The sequence below is a fragment of the Dermacentor andersoni genome, chromosome 7, assembly GCF_023375885.2.
Source record: "Dermacentor andersoni chromosome 7, qqDerAnde1_hic_scaffold, whole genome shotgun sequence".
Lineage (NCBI taxonomy): Eukaryota > Metazoa > Arthropoda > Arachnida > Ixodida > Ixodidae > Dermacentor > Dermacentor andersoni.
Genome location: NC_092820.1, coordinates 150,265,186 through 150,278,990, shown reverse-complemented (window position 1 = coordinate 150,278,990; position 13,805 = coordinate 150,265,186). Strand labels below are relative to the sequence as shown.

Below are 13,805 nucleotides of genomic sequence, written 5' to 3'. Positions count from 1 at the left end.
TGTTAGCTTTTTCCAGTCTCTGACTGAGAATATGCTGCATGTAAATCGCAAAGGCTTACTGTGTATATTTTCTTTGTCTCCTTGTTCTATATAGCAGTAACCTGCCACAGCCTGCTGCTTCTCTTGTCCAGCCAACCAAAAGCCTAGCCAGGTTTCTTCCTACAGCAAGTCTTGGGCTTCCTCAAAGCACTGTGATTGTGGATGCACTTTCTTCGTTGTTGACTGGACGCTCGCCCAATCTAGTCAACCACAGAGTTCCCCGGAATGGACAGTGTTGTTCTCCTGTGTCAGAGCAGTCTATGACGGCAGCTACCAAGGCTTCGTCATCGGCAGTGCAAGCCTACCGAGAGCCTGGTGCTGCCAGGAGTGTTGATAACATATTGTCTGCATTATCTCAGTTCTTGTCTGGACAACCGGACTGTGTCTCATCATACGTGCCCCAAGTGGTCTCGCATTTCGGTAGTGGTGGGCTCGTTCCTTCCACTCGTCATCGGCAGTTAAGGGTCGGGGAGCACGCATCATGCAACCTGCTACTCGTCGAAGCCACCGCTGAACGTTCACTAGTCATCTCATCGCCGCAGTCAAATAGCAAGCTTGTGATTGGGCCCGATTTCGACAGGCAGCTGCTGTCGAGGTTGCTCGACGGATTGCAGTTTATGATACCAAAGACGCAAGGCGCCAGTTCCTGGTTGAACAGCGTCGTGCACAGGGTGGCGGTGGGCGGCCACAAAAGCAGACGCATGCTGACGAACTGCATTGACGCACCTGACGATAGATGGCCTGCGATGGAGGCACTTGGGGCATCTTCCTGCAAGGCCATCCCATCGGTCAAACCAGAGCTGGTGGCCAGGCCGGAGCCATTGACCAGGCCAGAGCTATCAGCCAAGTCACAGCCGTTGGTCAAGCCTACAGTCGCAGTGTCCAGGGGGCTTCTGCAGAAGCGAGGAGCACCGACTACTGGCATCTGTGAGGTCTCCCCTGTACAGAAGAGAAGGCGCTTAGCTGGCGCTGCCATACCCGGTGTCACAGAGGTGTGCGCTGCAGCCGTGCAGCGGCAACGCATTGTCAATGCACACCTGTCAAGAAAGGAAGTGGTTGAAGTCGTTCCTAAAGACTGCGTAGTTGTGCTGCACAGGTTGGAGCTGCGTGATGTCGAGGAGACGTTGCTTAAAAGGAAGAGGTCTAGGAGTGGCGGCAGCACCCAGCCCAAGAAGAAACCAAAGTTGTCTCTGTTTCCGAAAGCCCCATCGGGTGTCCAGAGGTAGTGACGGCTGCTGCTGCTTATCACCTGTGAAGATGTGTTCTACCGTTTGTTTTTCCGCCTCCCCCAACGTCCCCCACATGTGTCGATTGTTTGTCTCTGTTGTAAAGAGAGCGTCTTTCCCCCTCTGTGCACCTGTTTTATCGCAAGTGCGGTTTATTTTTCCCTGCAATTTGTTCTATCCCAGTGAGAGAGGCATTGGACGTTGTTTAGCCGTATAGCACACACACACAACTCTAATTTGTAGCTTATTTATGCAAGGAACTGTTTGTTTTTCCTTTGTTGTAAACGTGTAATATAATTGTTTCCTTCATGGCAAGGAGACGATGTATATAGTGTACGATAAATAAATTTTGTATAATTTAAGCAATCTATATCCTACTTGTCTTGGCCAGTCATTGTGTGCAGAAGGCTTTGAGTTGGTTTCGCATTCGTTCACAAAACATATTCACATTCGCACATTCACAGAGCTGGAATCTTAAGGGCAGAGGTGAATACAAATGATCTGCAAATCGCTGGTTTGTATTGCAAATGTGTCACACGGTGTCACATCACCGATTTGTGTCCACGGTCAATGTAAGAAAGGGTTCCTCTTCGGCCCACAGTAACACATAGTTGCTGCTTTATGCAAACTTTGAAGCGCTGAAGGAGCGCTTTGATACGACTTGACAAATATGACATAATGAACACTGAATTGCTTCAACTACGCAGTTTCAGCATGTGTTTTGAACAATTAAAGAAGTTGAGACGTAGCATACAGTAAAACCTCGTAAATATGTTGTTGGTGGGGAACGTGCATCAGGTACATACTGATGTACTAATTAACTGACAATGGCAAATGAGCGGCTGTAGACCTACGGCCCAAAATAGTCAAATTTTTACTCAAACACACATGCAGACTAGTTTTATTTGCGAGCAGGCACCGAGAAATTTGTGATTCTCGCTTGCCGGTGGCGGCTTCGTAATTTCAATGGCATCCTCAAACTCAACAAGGCCGTCGGTCAGTTTCTCCATCAGGCCCCACTTCTTGGCGAATGCCCTCATGACGGTCTAAGCACTAGCCGTGTCTGATATGGAAGGGCCATCAATCACGTCGTCATCCTCGACGACGACGTGGAAGCACTAAGAGCTATGGGAGCAAGAAACCCGTAATGGCTACCATGTTTTAATTTTTGATGTCACTATCAGTGGCGACTACAGTATGGAAAAAATCCATCTGCTGCAATTTCTCTATGGTTTGCGCATGCAACATTTCACCGATTCCATGCTTGTATGCGCCGAAAAATTAAGTAAATGCAACGTACTAACCGTTTGGTATGTGTTAAGCGACTACGGCTGAAAACGGTCACCCAATACATTGTGTTCAATGGCCACAAGGCGGGGGATTCAACGGAACTATATTTAATCTGGAATTACCTATTAAGCGGCTAAGGATTAATGACTAACTGTGTTAAGTGAACCGGAAAATTTTAGCTCGTCCACATTCATGTTACTATTTAGAGAATACTAGTGACGTAAATGTCAACAGCAACACTGGTGGCTCCATATAACAACGTTGAGTTCACCCAGAGCACACAAAACTATTACATGAAGTTCAAACGACTTGACCATGGCTGCTTAGTGGCTAGGTGTTACACTGCTGCATTTGAAATGATGCGTTCGATTTATGCTTCAGTGGCCGCATTACAATGCGGGGGGAATGTGAAGTCTCATGTATTGTGTATAGGTTCCCATCGAAGAATCCCAGGTGGTCTGAATGAATCTGGAGTCTACCACTAACGAGGTGCCTCATAATTAGATTGTGGTTCTTGCACAGAATCCCAGAATTTTGTAGTTCGAAACAAGGGGTTTATTTACGCATCTCAGCATGAGTGAGTGCTAAAGTGCTTATAACGCTATTATTGCAATGACGGGCCATGTGGTATTCCGCTCTTGGTATAGGCCTCCAGCAAGAACAGCATGAAAAACGTTTATGGTGCTTTGTGGTTGGACTACTACAAAATGCTGCTACCAGTACTTCCATCCATACTTACGGTATCTCTCTACACAGACAGGCTAAGTAATAGCAATTGGAAGATTACTGATGTTCGTCCCTGTGCTACTCCATTTTATATATGGGCAGTGCTGGGGAAACTATATAAGTATAACAAGACAATTTGTTGAGCAAGTTGGTTCGCGGTACCGAACAATTTAAGGGAGCGTGAAAGACGGACAGGATGGGGAACAGCACGAGCTCTTGTTCTGTTTCTGGTGCGTGCTTTTTTGCACTCTATTTGTTATGTAGCTGTGCAAGTATTGTGGTCACAAATGTATCGGCGGTATGTTTCGTAGCGAACTGGCCTTTTTATGTGCAACAGCATCTGCAGGGCAAGTTTTTGATGTATTAGAACTTGCAAAGTATGCAAGTAAGGTCCCGTCAAATTGCGTACTTGTAGGCCTTGAGTTTCCATCATGTGATGCACCATGTTGTGGTTGTGAATGCAGCTGGCGCATGGTTCTACTTTGGCGGCTGCTGTATATGCCACGGCGGGTGAGACCGCGTGAGCCCTACTTTGAAAGCGATTTGCAATGCACGGACAGTCTAGGCGCACGGAAGGCCGATAGTTTCATGTGCGCTATTAGCGGCGAGAATTTGGAGTGGTGCCCTCTCGCGAGTGACGTCACGGCCAGAACGCCGCTCGCTGTGGCGCGCTCGGCTGCCACGCGTGCTCGTTCCCTTCGTGTATGCTTGGGGTATGGGTAGCTCGAGCCGTGCTTATTGAAGGATATGTTGGCTTCTTTCTGCTGCCATGCATGAACCACAGTTCCTTCTTCAAAAGCGCGCGAGTCGAGAAAATTTGTGGCTTAGATACCGCGAGCAATGTAGTGTTGAAGGGGTCTACTGGCTTTGCAATGCATACATGCGTCGTGTCTGTCCATAAATTTTGCGAAAAAAGAGTGTCTGCGAATTCAACATGCGAAGTTGTGTATGATGCTTCGCTAAACACTTACTATTCCCTTAGTACTTAGGTATGAGAGACATTGCATTTCACACTGAAGAAATATCTTGGTATTTGGCGTGGACATGTTATCCATGTTAGAAAAACACTGCCCAGCGAAGCTGTCATCGTGATTCTTGTTATTCTGGTGAGTTGTTCTAGTCAAAATGGCCACTTTATTATGCATAAATGAAAGAGTTAGGCACGCATTTTGTATGAAAAAAGTTTGATGCTACTTTCACCGCTCTCTGAAACAGGCCCCCATAAAACGAATTGCTCATGGCGGCTAACACGACGGCACATCATATGTAGAGTATTTACATGTATAATTAATTCACAAGTACCGTTGTAGCAATCACTTGAAAGAAAGGTCTCCTGGTTAAGATCGAGAGCCAATCAATTGCAAGTGATTAAATGTTTCATGGTGGCCGTCAGTAGCTAGCTTCGTTTGTTGACAATATGGCACACCCCTCGCGACTGCAGCAACCGACTCGTTATGGCGAGGCACGCATTGTTCGCAAAACCGATCAGTTCACTACAGCTTCGAATTAAAACCATGAAGCAGTTTTATTACAGCACCAATTGCAATGCCTAAAGTATACTCTAGGTACTACTGCACAGCTTAGGCTGCCTAGAAAAGGAAAATTCAAGCACCTTCTGCCTCATCGTGTCTCAATCCAGCATTGTTTATACAAACGAGAACTATTTGCTTCATCAGTACATAAGAGAGCCTCGCAAACCTTCCTAAAGACACCACAAGCCTTACATATACCACTTGATTTTTTACCCTCGACCGGGAAATTATATCTTCAGTATGTCCCATACTAGTAATGAATGATGCTTCGGCTTCTTTCTGGTTGCAGCCATACGGCCCAAAAGGCACATTTCACTAAAAAAATTGGGCCGAGCAGCCTGTGTCAGTTTGCCAAACAGATTCGTCTTGTATATTCCTCAAGCAACAAACACCAGTAAATTGCTCAAGGGAGTTGAACGTGTAGCATGAAACAGGAAATATATATTGGTGCATTCCTTTTCGTATTTACAAACAGCTGTGAGCCTCAGTCAGCTTTACTTCAAATTACCGCCACTTAAAATAAGCACGTGGAGAACCACCTAATTTTGAGAAGCAATTAAATAAGTAAGTGGTGCTGGTACGGTCTAAACTGCAGTGTTAAGTCCATGTTACTGCCGAGCGTTTCGGTGAAGAAATGCAAAAATTCTATATACCATGAACTATACTCGTCGTGAGCAAACCTGTTTTACCGGATTAAAATCATGGTAATTGTTGCAGAAGTCATATATAGCCGGTGTTTGTGACATGTTTATTGCACCGCGGCAGGTGTGGAATCATAACTGGATTCTTATATGCTATGTTCTTGCGGTTGTCGATCCGCGCATGAAAAACCTGCAGTGTGCTGGTCGGCACTCCTTCAACTGACGCTGTAGCGTTGCCTTAGAGAACTGTACTGCCGTCTAAGAAATAAGCCCCTTGAATAAATTTTCGCGAACGTAGACGCCGTAAAAATATATTTCAGACGACCGCCATAAGTATACAGGCAGAGGGAACGAGAGCGAACAAACAAAAACACTGCAGAAGGCGCCCGGACACCGCCCGAACTGCAGCAGACGACAGGCGCGAGTCCATGCCCTGACGTTACGCGAGCGGCGCTCGCAGCGCCCCTGTAGTTCGTTCTCGGGGCTAATAGCACCCATGCGCTTGCACGTCACCCGCGTTCACCAAGTTAATCGGTGGAACGTCACTAATTTTTTAGAGCGCAGCTTTTTTTGCAGCGAGCGTCGTCGGCGGCGGCGCACAACACGCACAACAGCAAAAGATGAAAGACCGAACGCGGAGAGGCAGATGAAAGACGCGAGCCGTAAACGGCGGAGACCAATGAGAGCGGCGCCTTCGTGCACGCGTGAGGCTGATTTCATGCGGACCCGCCCGACTGCTCGATGCGTATTCGTATCTGGTATCAGCCGGACCGCTGATTCCGTACTATCGTCTGCTCGCGTCAGCTCTCGCTCGCGGTTGTTTTGTTTGCTTGGTTTGGTCTCGTTCGGCTTGTTTTGATTTTCATCGCTTGCGATTCTTTCGTCAACGGGTTGTATGCGCGACGCGAATTGTGTAGTACTTCCTGGAAGCCAAGTGGCACCAGCGATTACACTGGAACCTTCGACGAGTCATGTATAAAAGCCGACGCGCCTGACCAGCAGGTCAGATTTTCGACGATTGCCGACTCTGCTACATGTCTCTCTGAAATTATTTTCCTCAATATATCGCGAAATGAAAAGACGTATGGAGCTGCGCTCAACTTTCGCATTAGGAAGCATCGCAATCGTCGGTGAATTTTCTCTTCCTTCCTGGTCGGCAAGCCCGTTGCACTTTCCAAGAGACCTCGACAGAGTCTGTTGGAGCCTTGCTAACGTGCTATTCAGAAACGGCTTGTGTCAACGTGAGTTAGCGGGCAAAGCAGACAAACGCACGCGGCAATATCCTAGGGATGTGTCGAATACGTCCTGTGGACGTCCCTCACGACCGTTTGGCCGCATTTTGTGGACATCGTAGGGATATACGCCAAGGATGTTTTTTGCAGTGTTCGTCATAATGTCTGTTGGGGTCGCAGCACACGGTCAAGAAGGTACATTTCATGCACACGTTGCGCATGAACTCACGTGTGCGGAATTAAGTGCAGCGTACTTATCATTCTTCTAGGCCTTCTTCCACCGAGCGCAAGTGATCACTTATTGAACTGACTGAAGTTTTCAAATTGCTTTAGAAAATTCGTGAAGTGCGACGTACATGCGAGACTGCAGATACGGTAGCTTAATTCGCATTGCAATTCGGACACGAGAGAAAACGTAATTTTGGTACGAGAAAACTCGTAGAAAAGCCTTAATTGGAAGACTTAATGTTCGCGTGTATGCCGAAGAGGGTCCTTATATAGGATAACCTCCGGACATCCGTGGTAGGATATCCTAAGTAGGTCCATGTACAATATCCTTGGGACATGCGAGATATATGATACCCGAAACTGCACGTCCAACAGATGTCCTATGTGTATCCGAAATGGCACATGGACGTAGGGACATGATTTGGGTGTTCTGTGGACGAAGTGTTTTCACTGTGGAGAAATCGTTTTAATATGTTTGCATTCTTTCGGTAGTTCACGGGCTTTACGGGGGCCATCTGTTTGCACCTAACCGTTTTTCCTGCCTAACTGGGTCACTGGGTACTCCGTGGTCGAATGGTTAGCGCATCGGGCTACTGTGCTGAGGTAACCGTGCTCGAAACCAGCCGTCGGATCAACTTGAGTTATTGACTATGTTCCAGTGTGTATACATACGTGCCCATCTTCAACGGGCCTATTTTACGCTATCATGGGTCACTGAAGATGCGGGACCATGGGTAAGAACCGCTGTTGGAAGATACTCTCTGACGCCGACTTGGAGCACTGTCTATGTACCACTAGGTTTGTGCCGGGAGAACTAGGTATGTTCCACTCGGTTTGTGCCGGTTTTCCATGAACCTATCTGATGCCAGCTTGGGTCACCGGGTATGTGGCAGTAGATGTATGCCGTACTTGGGTCACTGGGAAATGGTCACGCGAGAAGGCAAGGAAACGCTGCTACTGTATACTAGACACGACAGCGGTTGCGGGCAAACTAGATAAACTTAAGTTCAAGGTGCGGTACGGTACCTTTCTGCTGTTTCTGAAAAACAAACTCCACGCAAATTTATCAAACGGACAAATGACGCAGGGCGTGCAGACGCAAAGCTGCATTAAATCACCGCAAGGTCTATAGGCGACACTACGGAAGCGGTCGCACGTCAAATCAACACTTGTGTCTTCGTTGCGGTAGCTTTGAAGCTATGGCATTGCTCGAGGTCGCCCGGCTCGATCCCGACCGCGGAAGCTACATTTAAACGGTACCCAGCGAAATACAAGTACGCTCGCGCACATATCTTTAGGTGCACGCTAAAGAACGCCAGGTTGTTAAAAATTAATCCGGAGCCTGCCATTACGGCGTGCCTCATAATCCGATTGTGGTACGTATTGGCACGTAGACCCTCATAGTTCAGCTAAAAGTTAGCGCTTCTGCCACGATGCGATGTGCCATGTGAGGCTATGACATTGCTCAACCCTCTCGGAGGTTATGAACAATGGCACACAACAATGCCTCAAGCAAACGCATCTCCCTGTGTGTTCTGTTTATTATGCAGAGAAACAGCAGTGGTTCACGCAAGCTAACGTTTAATATCAACTCACCGCTCTAGTGTTGGACTAGACGTTGAAGAATTTAAACATTCGCCGTCAACGTCACCGCTAATTATCGTCAATAAAAGCAAACAGCATAGAAAGCTTCGATTCCCGCTGTGCGTGAGATCACCGTAATTTTTCTTCTTTCTTTTGAACGAGAAACACCATCATACCTAGAGCGTGATCGCTGCACGACATCAACAAATTTTGATCCGTGTCATGTCGTCACAATAACGTCGATGCTACAAAGTCCGCCGTTCCGAGACGACGTTATTACAAAGTTAAAACAGTTTGTTTCCCAACATTTAATAATCGCCAACTGCGATCCTTTTAACGTTCCAAAAATCGTGCCGTAAGCGCTTTTAGAACGAATGTATGTATCAGCATACTGCTTTAATAAATGCGATATCGCGCGATAATCAAGAGGACAGTCTCTTATTTCGTCGGGTCCAGTTTCCGGTGGGGGCAGAACGGTAGCAGTCTTCCGAACACTGCGTGCTGGACCACCGGAAACTTGCCCAGGACCTCGGCCTTGTACATCTTGATCAGGCCCGCGTTGACCTTGGCCCAGCTGGGGATGGCGCTGATGTTCCACAGCTGGTTGGAGTGCTCGTGGAAGGGGCCGCTCTTCATCTTGCAGATGAACTCGATGCAGCCCATGAACATGTAGTCGCGCGAGCAGCTCTGCGCATAGCCGGGTGTCGGGAAGGACTTGGGCTGTATCGCGAGCTGGCCGACCAGCTGAGCGCTGCCCCAGATGAACGGCAGGAACTGGTAGTCGTCGAGGCTCCAGGCGCCGTGGCTGCCGGCGGGCTCCATGCGGTACTCCAGCTGGAGGTGACGTACCAACTCCAGGTACCTGAGCGAAAACATAATTTCAAGAGGCGACTCAACGGCGATTGACACATCGAAGACGGAGAATGCCTTCCGGGACGCGTTAGTGTGTGCATGCGCTATGTCGTTCCACGTTTGTTATTCGGGGAGGAAGAGACGCTCCTCCAGAGTACCTGTCTTTTCTTTCATTCGATAGCAACCGCCGTTGAGCCGCCCTATACTTCACCTACCCACGTTACAATGCTTTAGTGCCATCTATACTCTTACGCAGAGCCCTTTACCTACCCGTTACTTTACGTTCTTTTTAGAATGCACTATAACTTCGGAATCGGCTCACGTTTGTAGACTTAATTCACTATATTCGTGATCGGCCTACGCTTTTCCTTGAGTAAAACCACACTTCCGGTTCCGGTTTCAGGAGCGCGCAATTTTAACTAGCACACCTGGGTTTCCTTTCCGAACTTTTTTTTTTCGCTGATTGTGCATTATGATCTGTACAGAGCTCTACGCTAACGTGGTTTGTCTATTTTCGTTCCAGGCGTCGTTTTGACGCCCTTTTCGTTGTCCAAAGTGCACTAGAAAGCCTCAAACCGGCTGATTTACCAGACGAAAGTGGTTAGATAGCCAGATCCCACGAAGCCCGAATAGATCTGGCTTCGGCAAAGAAGTTGACTTCTCCTCCCCCAAGTAAGGTGCATACTTGTAATATATTCATCTGAAACCATCTAGTACGTGTTGCGACAACAGTAGACTGCCACGGCCGACACCGCGCCACCTTCACAAGACCACTACCACGGAGCACCCAATTACTATTACTTTGCGAGGCAAGCACACCATTGTCCTCACGACTTCTATAGACGTTTACAGCGCCGCTACATCGGTGGTGTCATCTCTGAACGCGTCAGCGTCCTGTCATTAGCCCCCTAAGAAAACGAGGAAGACAGGAACAGATAATGCGACACAAAGCGCAGGGGGCGATTCCGCCTAACGGAACAGCCTAGCCGAGGACACTGGCACTGGGCTATTCTAGCCACCATAACTGGGCTGCACTTGGGGCGCACGCGCGTAAACTCGACTCTTTCGCCGATGCGTTCTGTCATACGGCGCTGATCGGCTCTCCAGTAGGGCGATAATATTTAAAAAATTTGCATGCCAGTCGCGTGCAATAAGAGCTGCAACACGGTGCCCGTAGTTTAAGGGGCCTCAAGACTAATTACCTAAAACTGCGCACTGGTACTTATGAAACCCAAAACTGCACACTGGTACTTATGAAACTCATTTATCGTATGCTGAATCATAAGAAACGTTGGAAGTCACCCCCCCCCCTCCCCTCCACACACACACGCGTAAACCAGTTATACCAACCTTTGGAATACGGCCAGGACTACGGCGTCAGAATCCTCTTCCACCCAGGCCCCGACTTTGAACAGGCAGCACAGGAACATGGCGAAGCTCATCTCGTGACCCGTGCCGTAATCGATGCGCGTCGAGTTGCCGAAGCTGTCGTCGAAGTAAGGCACGAGCTCCACCAGGGCCGGCCGGCACCTGGCCGGCAGCGCGTCACCCAGCAGACGCCTGCTCTCGCCGTTCACCTTGCGGAGCCACGTTCGGAAGGCCGTGTTGCCGAACCGCTGCGGCTGGCTGACGGGCGGCGTCTCTCGCACCCAGCGGTCCAGCGTGTCCAGCACGGACAGCAGGCCCGAAGTGACCTCGGAGACGTGGAAGGCGTCGGTGAGCTTCTTGCCTTTGACCCGCTCGTTGAGGGCGAGCACGAAGCCGACGTACTCGCCGTACGCTTCGCTCTCGGTCCAGCGCTTCATGTCGGCGGGCGACAGGACTTGCCGCTTGGGCTCCACGTACTCCGGCTCCTCGTCGCTTTCTGACATAGCGGCGCGGTCGATTGACGACGTGCCTACTATACGGGCGCCTGAAGTGTCGTTGCTGCTGATTCGAAGTGTTCCAGGCACCGAAGTCTTCTAGGCGCGTGGCAATTATGGTGGTGATGGTGATGATGATGATCGTAACGGTGGTGATGCAGGCGCCACCCTTTGAAGCAGACGATCGCACGAGAGAGCACCGGGTCAAAAAAGAGAAAGACAAACAAACAGGGAAAAGAACAGACGAAGAAAAGATTAGTACGCTTATTACGGTTATTTAATTTTCAAACATAAACACAACCGATAGAAAGCGAAAGCAAAGAGCAGGCTGGCAACAGCCACCAGAAGGAGCACAGCGCCTGCCTACGTTCGCTTCTTTGTGGGCTTCAGGAAGCGGACGACGGAAAGTAGAAATAGAAGGCAGCAAGAAAAGAGGAAATGAAGAATAAGAAGACATATAACAAAATTCAAGTTAATACAATCGCAAAGAATAGCGTATGACAGTAGGAACAGAAAAAGAAATATCACTGCGTGTGGCGCTATTAAAAGAATGCTAATAAAGTCCGGGATGTCGTCACTCAAAGACATAATAATCGGCAGATCCTACGCATATTTGGAAATCGGTTATAGGCCATGCTTCTTTTTTTTACAGCGAAGGTGTTAAGGTTTACTGTCCCCACTATAGTGTCCGTGTGTAGAAAAAAAAATCCCGAGGATAGTCCAATGCCGAGCCGACCCGCGGCGGAGGTGAAGCAGGCGTTAAACACTACCCATATGTGAGCCGATCCCGAAGATAGTGCAATGCCGGGCCGACCCGCGGCGGAGGTGCAGTTCGCCATGAAGGGGTCTACATACACAGCTTCGCTGGTTAATCCCTCTTCACAGAGTGGAAGGGCACATATTTTTTCTTTATTTACGTTTACAGAAATCTATTCACTTCTCCACTTGTGTGTAGTTCAATGCTTCTCGCTCAATCTGCCTGACTCTTGGGCAATCCCTGTGAGTGGGTATGTGCCAAAGACATTAAGGTCATCACCGTCATCATCCTCGCCCAAGGCGCGCTCCCCCCGGTCCTATTTTGTTCCATTTACTTGTTTATTCGCGCTTGGCTGCTTTTGATGACTACTTCTTCACATTCCTCTAGCCGACTTCTTCACTATATATAGTATGCACGTGACGTCACATCCGCTGCTGTCGTCTGCTTCCGCCATCTTGGGGTACCTTATCAACAGGCGCGCGCATAGGCCTATAGGTTCCCCAAGATGGCGCTATCGTAAACCGGAAGTGGCGGAGTATCATTGAATGACGTACGTGCATACTATGTATTGCATCTTGTTCTGCTTGTATATTGGGGCAGTGGCACGATTCCACAGGAACTTTTTTTTTTTAAAGGGCCCCTCACTATGCCATATAGCAAATGTTCATTATACGCTGGAAATCGTGCCCTTTAGGAGGCGTTCTACTGCAAGAATTTTTCACATTGGTTCATTACTAGCCGAGATAGAAACGTTTCAGTGCCGCGAACCCATGATTTCAGGAGGCGAGCGTCACCGCCAACGCAGGCACTTTCTCCATTTGCCTCCCAACTAGCCTCCGCTAGCGAAATTCCTTCCCTGCGTTCTCTCATACCGGAGCTGGAGGCTCGCGTGAGGCATACGTTGCGGGCCCCGCCTCCTCTGTATTGTTTTTTTTCTTTCTCGCTTTTCTTTTTTGCTGCGCGGCGCACTTCCGCTGACGGCCTCGCGCGCGAGCTGTTGCGTTTGACTCGTTTCGCGCAGCATAAGATTTTGCGCGCTGTACACGAGAGCACCTGGATAGCGGTGTCAGTCAGTGCTATACACGAACACTGAGGTAGACGCAAGCGGATCGCAGAGCATGATCGCGCGCTGGAACACGGAAGAAAATGGCATAGTTTCGCTCTATGCAAGGGCGCGACTGCACGACATTGGAACAAGCAGGCGAAGCGAAGGTACATCTCTCTTGCTACGGTACGTAGTAAAACAAAGTCACCCAGACATTGAGTTTGTAGGTTTTATTATTTATCTAAACTTTAATTCGTCTACTGAAGCTCTCGATTCCTCTGGACGTGCTCGCTTCGAGCTCCCGAGAACGTCCAGTAATTTCGCAGTTTCCAGCACCGGAATATCGTCGTCTTCGTACCAGAAGACAATCGACATCTCCAGATTTAGTGGAAAGTCAAAAGTGACTTTCACTCTCCGTTTTCATGGAACGCTGAACTGTTTCGCGCCTTAGCCGTTGGCCTCGCCACGCTAACCCTAGCTGCACGAGACCGAGCGCTCGGGCAGGTGCGCTACCCGCCTGGAGCGCCGCTGGCACGCGCCCAGCATGATGGAAACGCAAGAGGCCGAAGCAAGCCCCGACCAAGGCTGGCAAACCGTTAGAGACGCTAGTCAGCGTCTTCAAGAGCACATCACCGTAACGTCGAGTCACCGACGGTACAGCATCATAAGAACCCCCCGCAAGACTGTGTTGGACCCTTGTGGTGCACGTAGCCGGCTTGACAACTACGGAAAATAAAGACACCTACGTGAAGGTGAGGACTGTCCAAAACCTGATAGCAGTTGACAGCTAC

The 13,805-nt window shown here is 48.9% G+C and overlaps 2 protein-coding genes across 3 annotated transcripts in view; one reads left to right on the top strand and one right to left on the bottom strand.

Moving 5' to 3' along the window:
* The window catches only part of LOC126533594 (uncharacterized), a 35,583-nt gene extending 33,948 nt beyond the window's left edge, over positions 1 to 1,635 (top strand). Inside the window, exon 12 of one of the 2 annotated variants that reach the window (XM_050180759.2) lies at positions 98 to 1,635. In XM_050180759.2, coding sequence (XP_050036716.1) covers positions 98 to 1,265 — 1,168 coding nt within the window. In that variant the 3' untranslated portion in view covers positions 1,266 to 1,635. Of the gene's footprint in view, positions 1 to 94 lie in introns of both variants that reach the window. The other variant, XM_050180758.3, reaches the window with a different exon arrangement.
* Positions 1,636 to 8,873: 7,238 nt separating this feature from the next.
* On the bottom strand, positions 8,874 to 11,349 carry LOC126533595 (serine/threonine-protein phosphatase 2A activator-like). The gene is made up of 2 exons (XM_050180760.3): positions 10,701 to 11,349; positions 8,874 to 9,360 (listed from the first exon to the last, which is right to left on the bottom strand). The coding sequence occupies exons 1-2, from the start codon at positions 11,219 to 11,221 to the stop codon at positions 8,937 to 8,939; spliced, it is 945 nt and encodes a 314-aa protein (XP_050036717.1). The 5' UTR covers positions 11,222 to 11,349; the 3' UTR covers positions 8,874 to 8,936.
* Between the last annotated feature and the right edge of the window lie 2,456 nt (positions 11,350 to 13,805).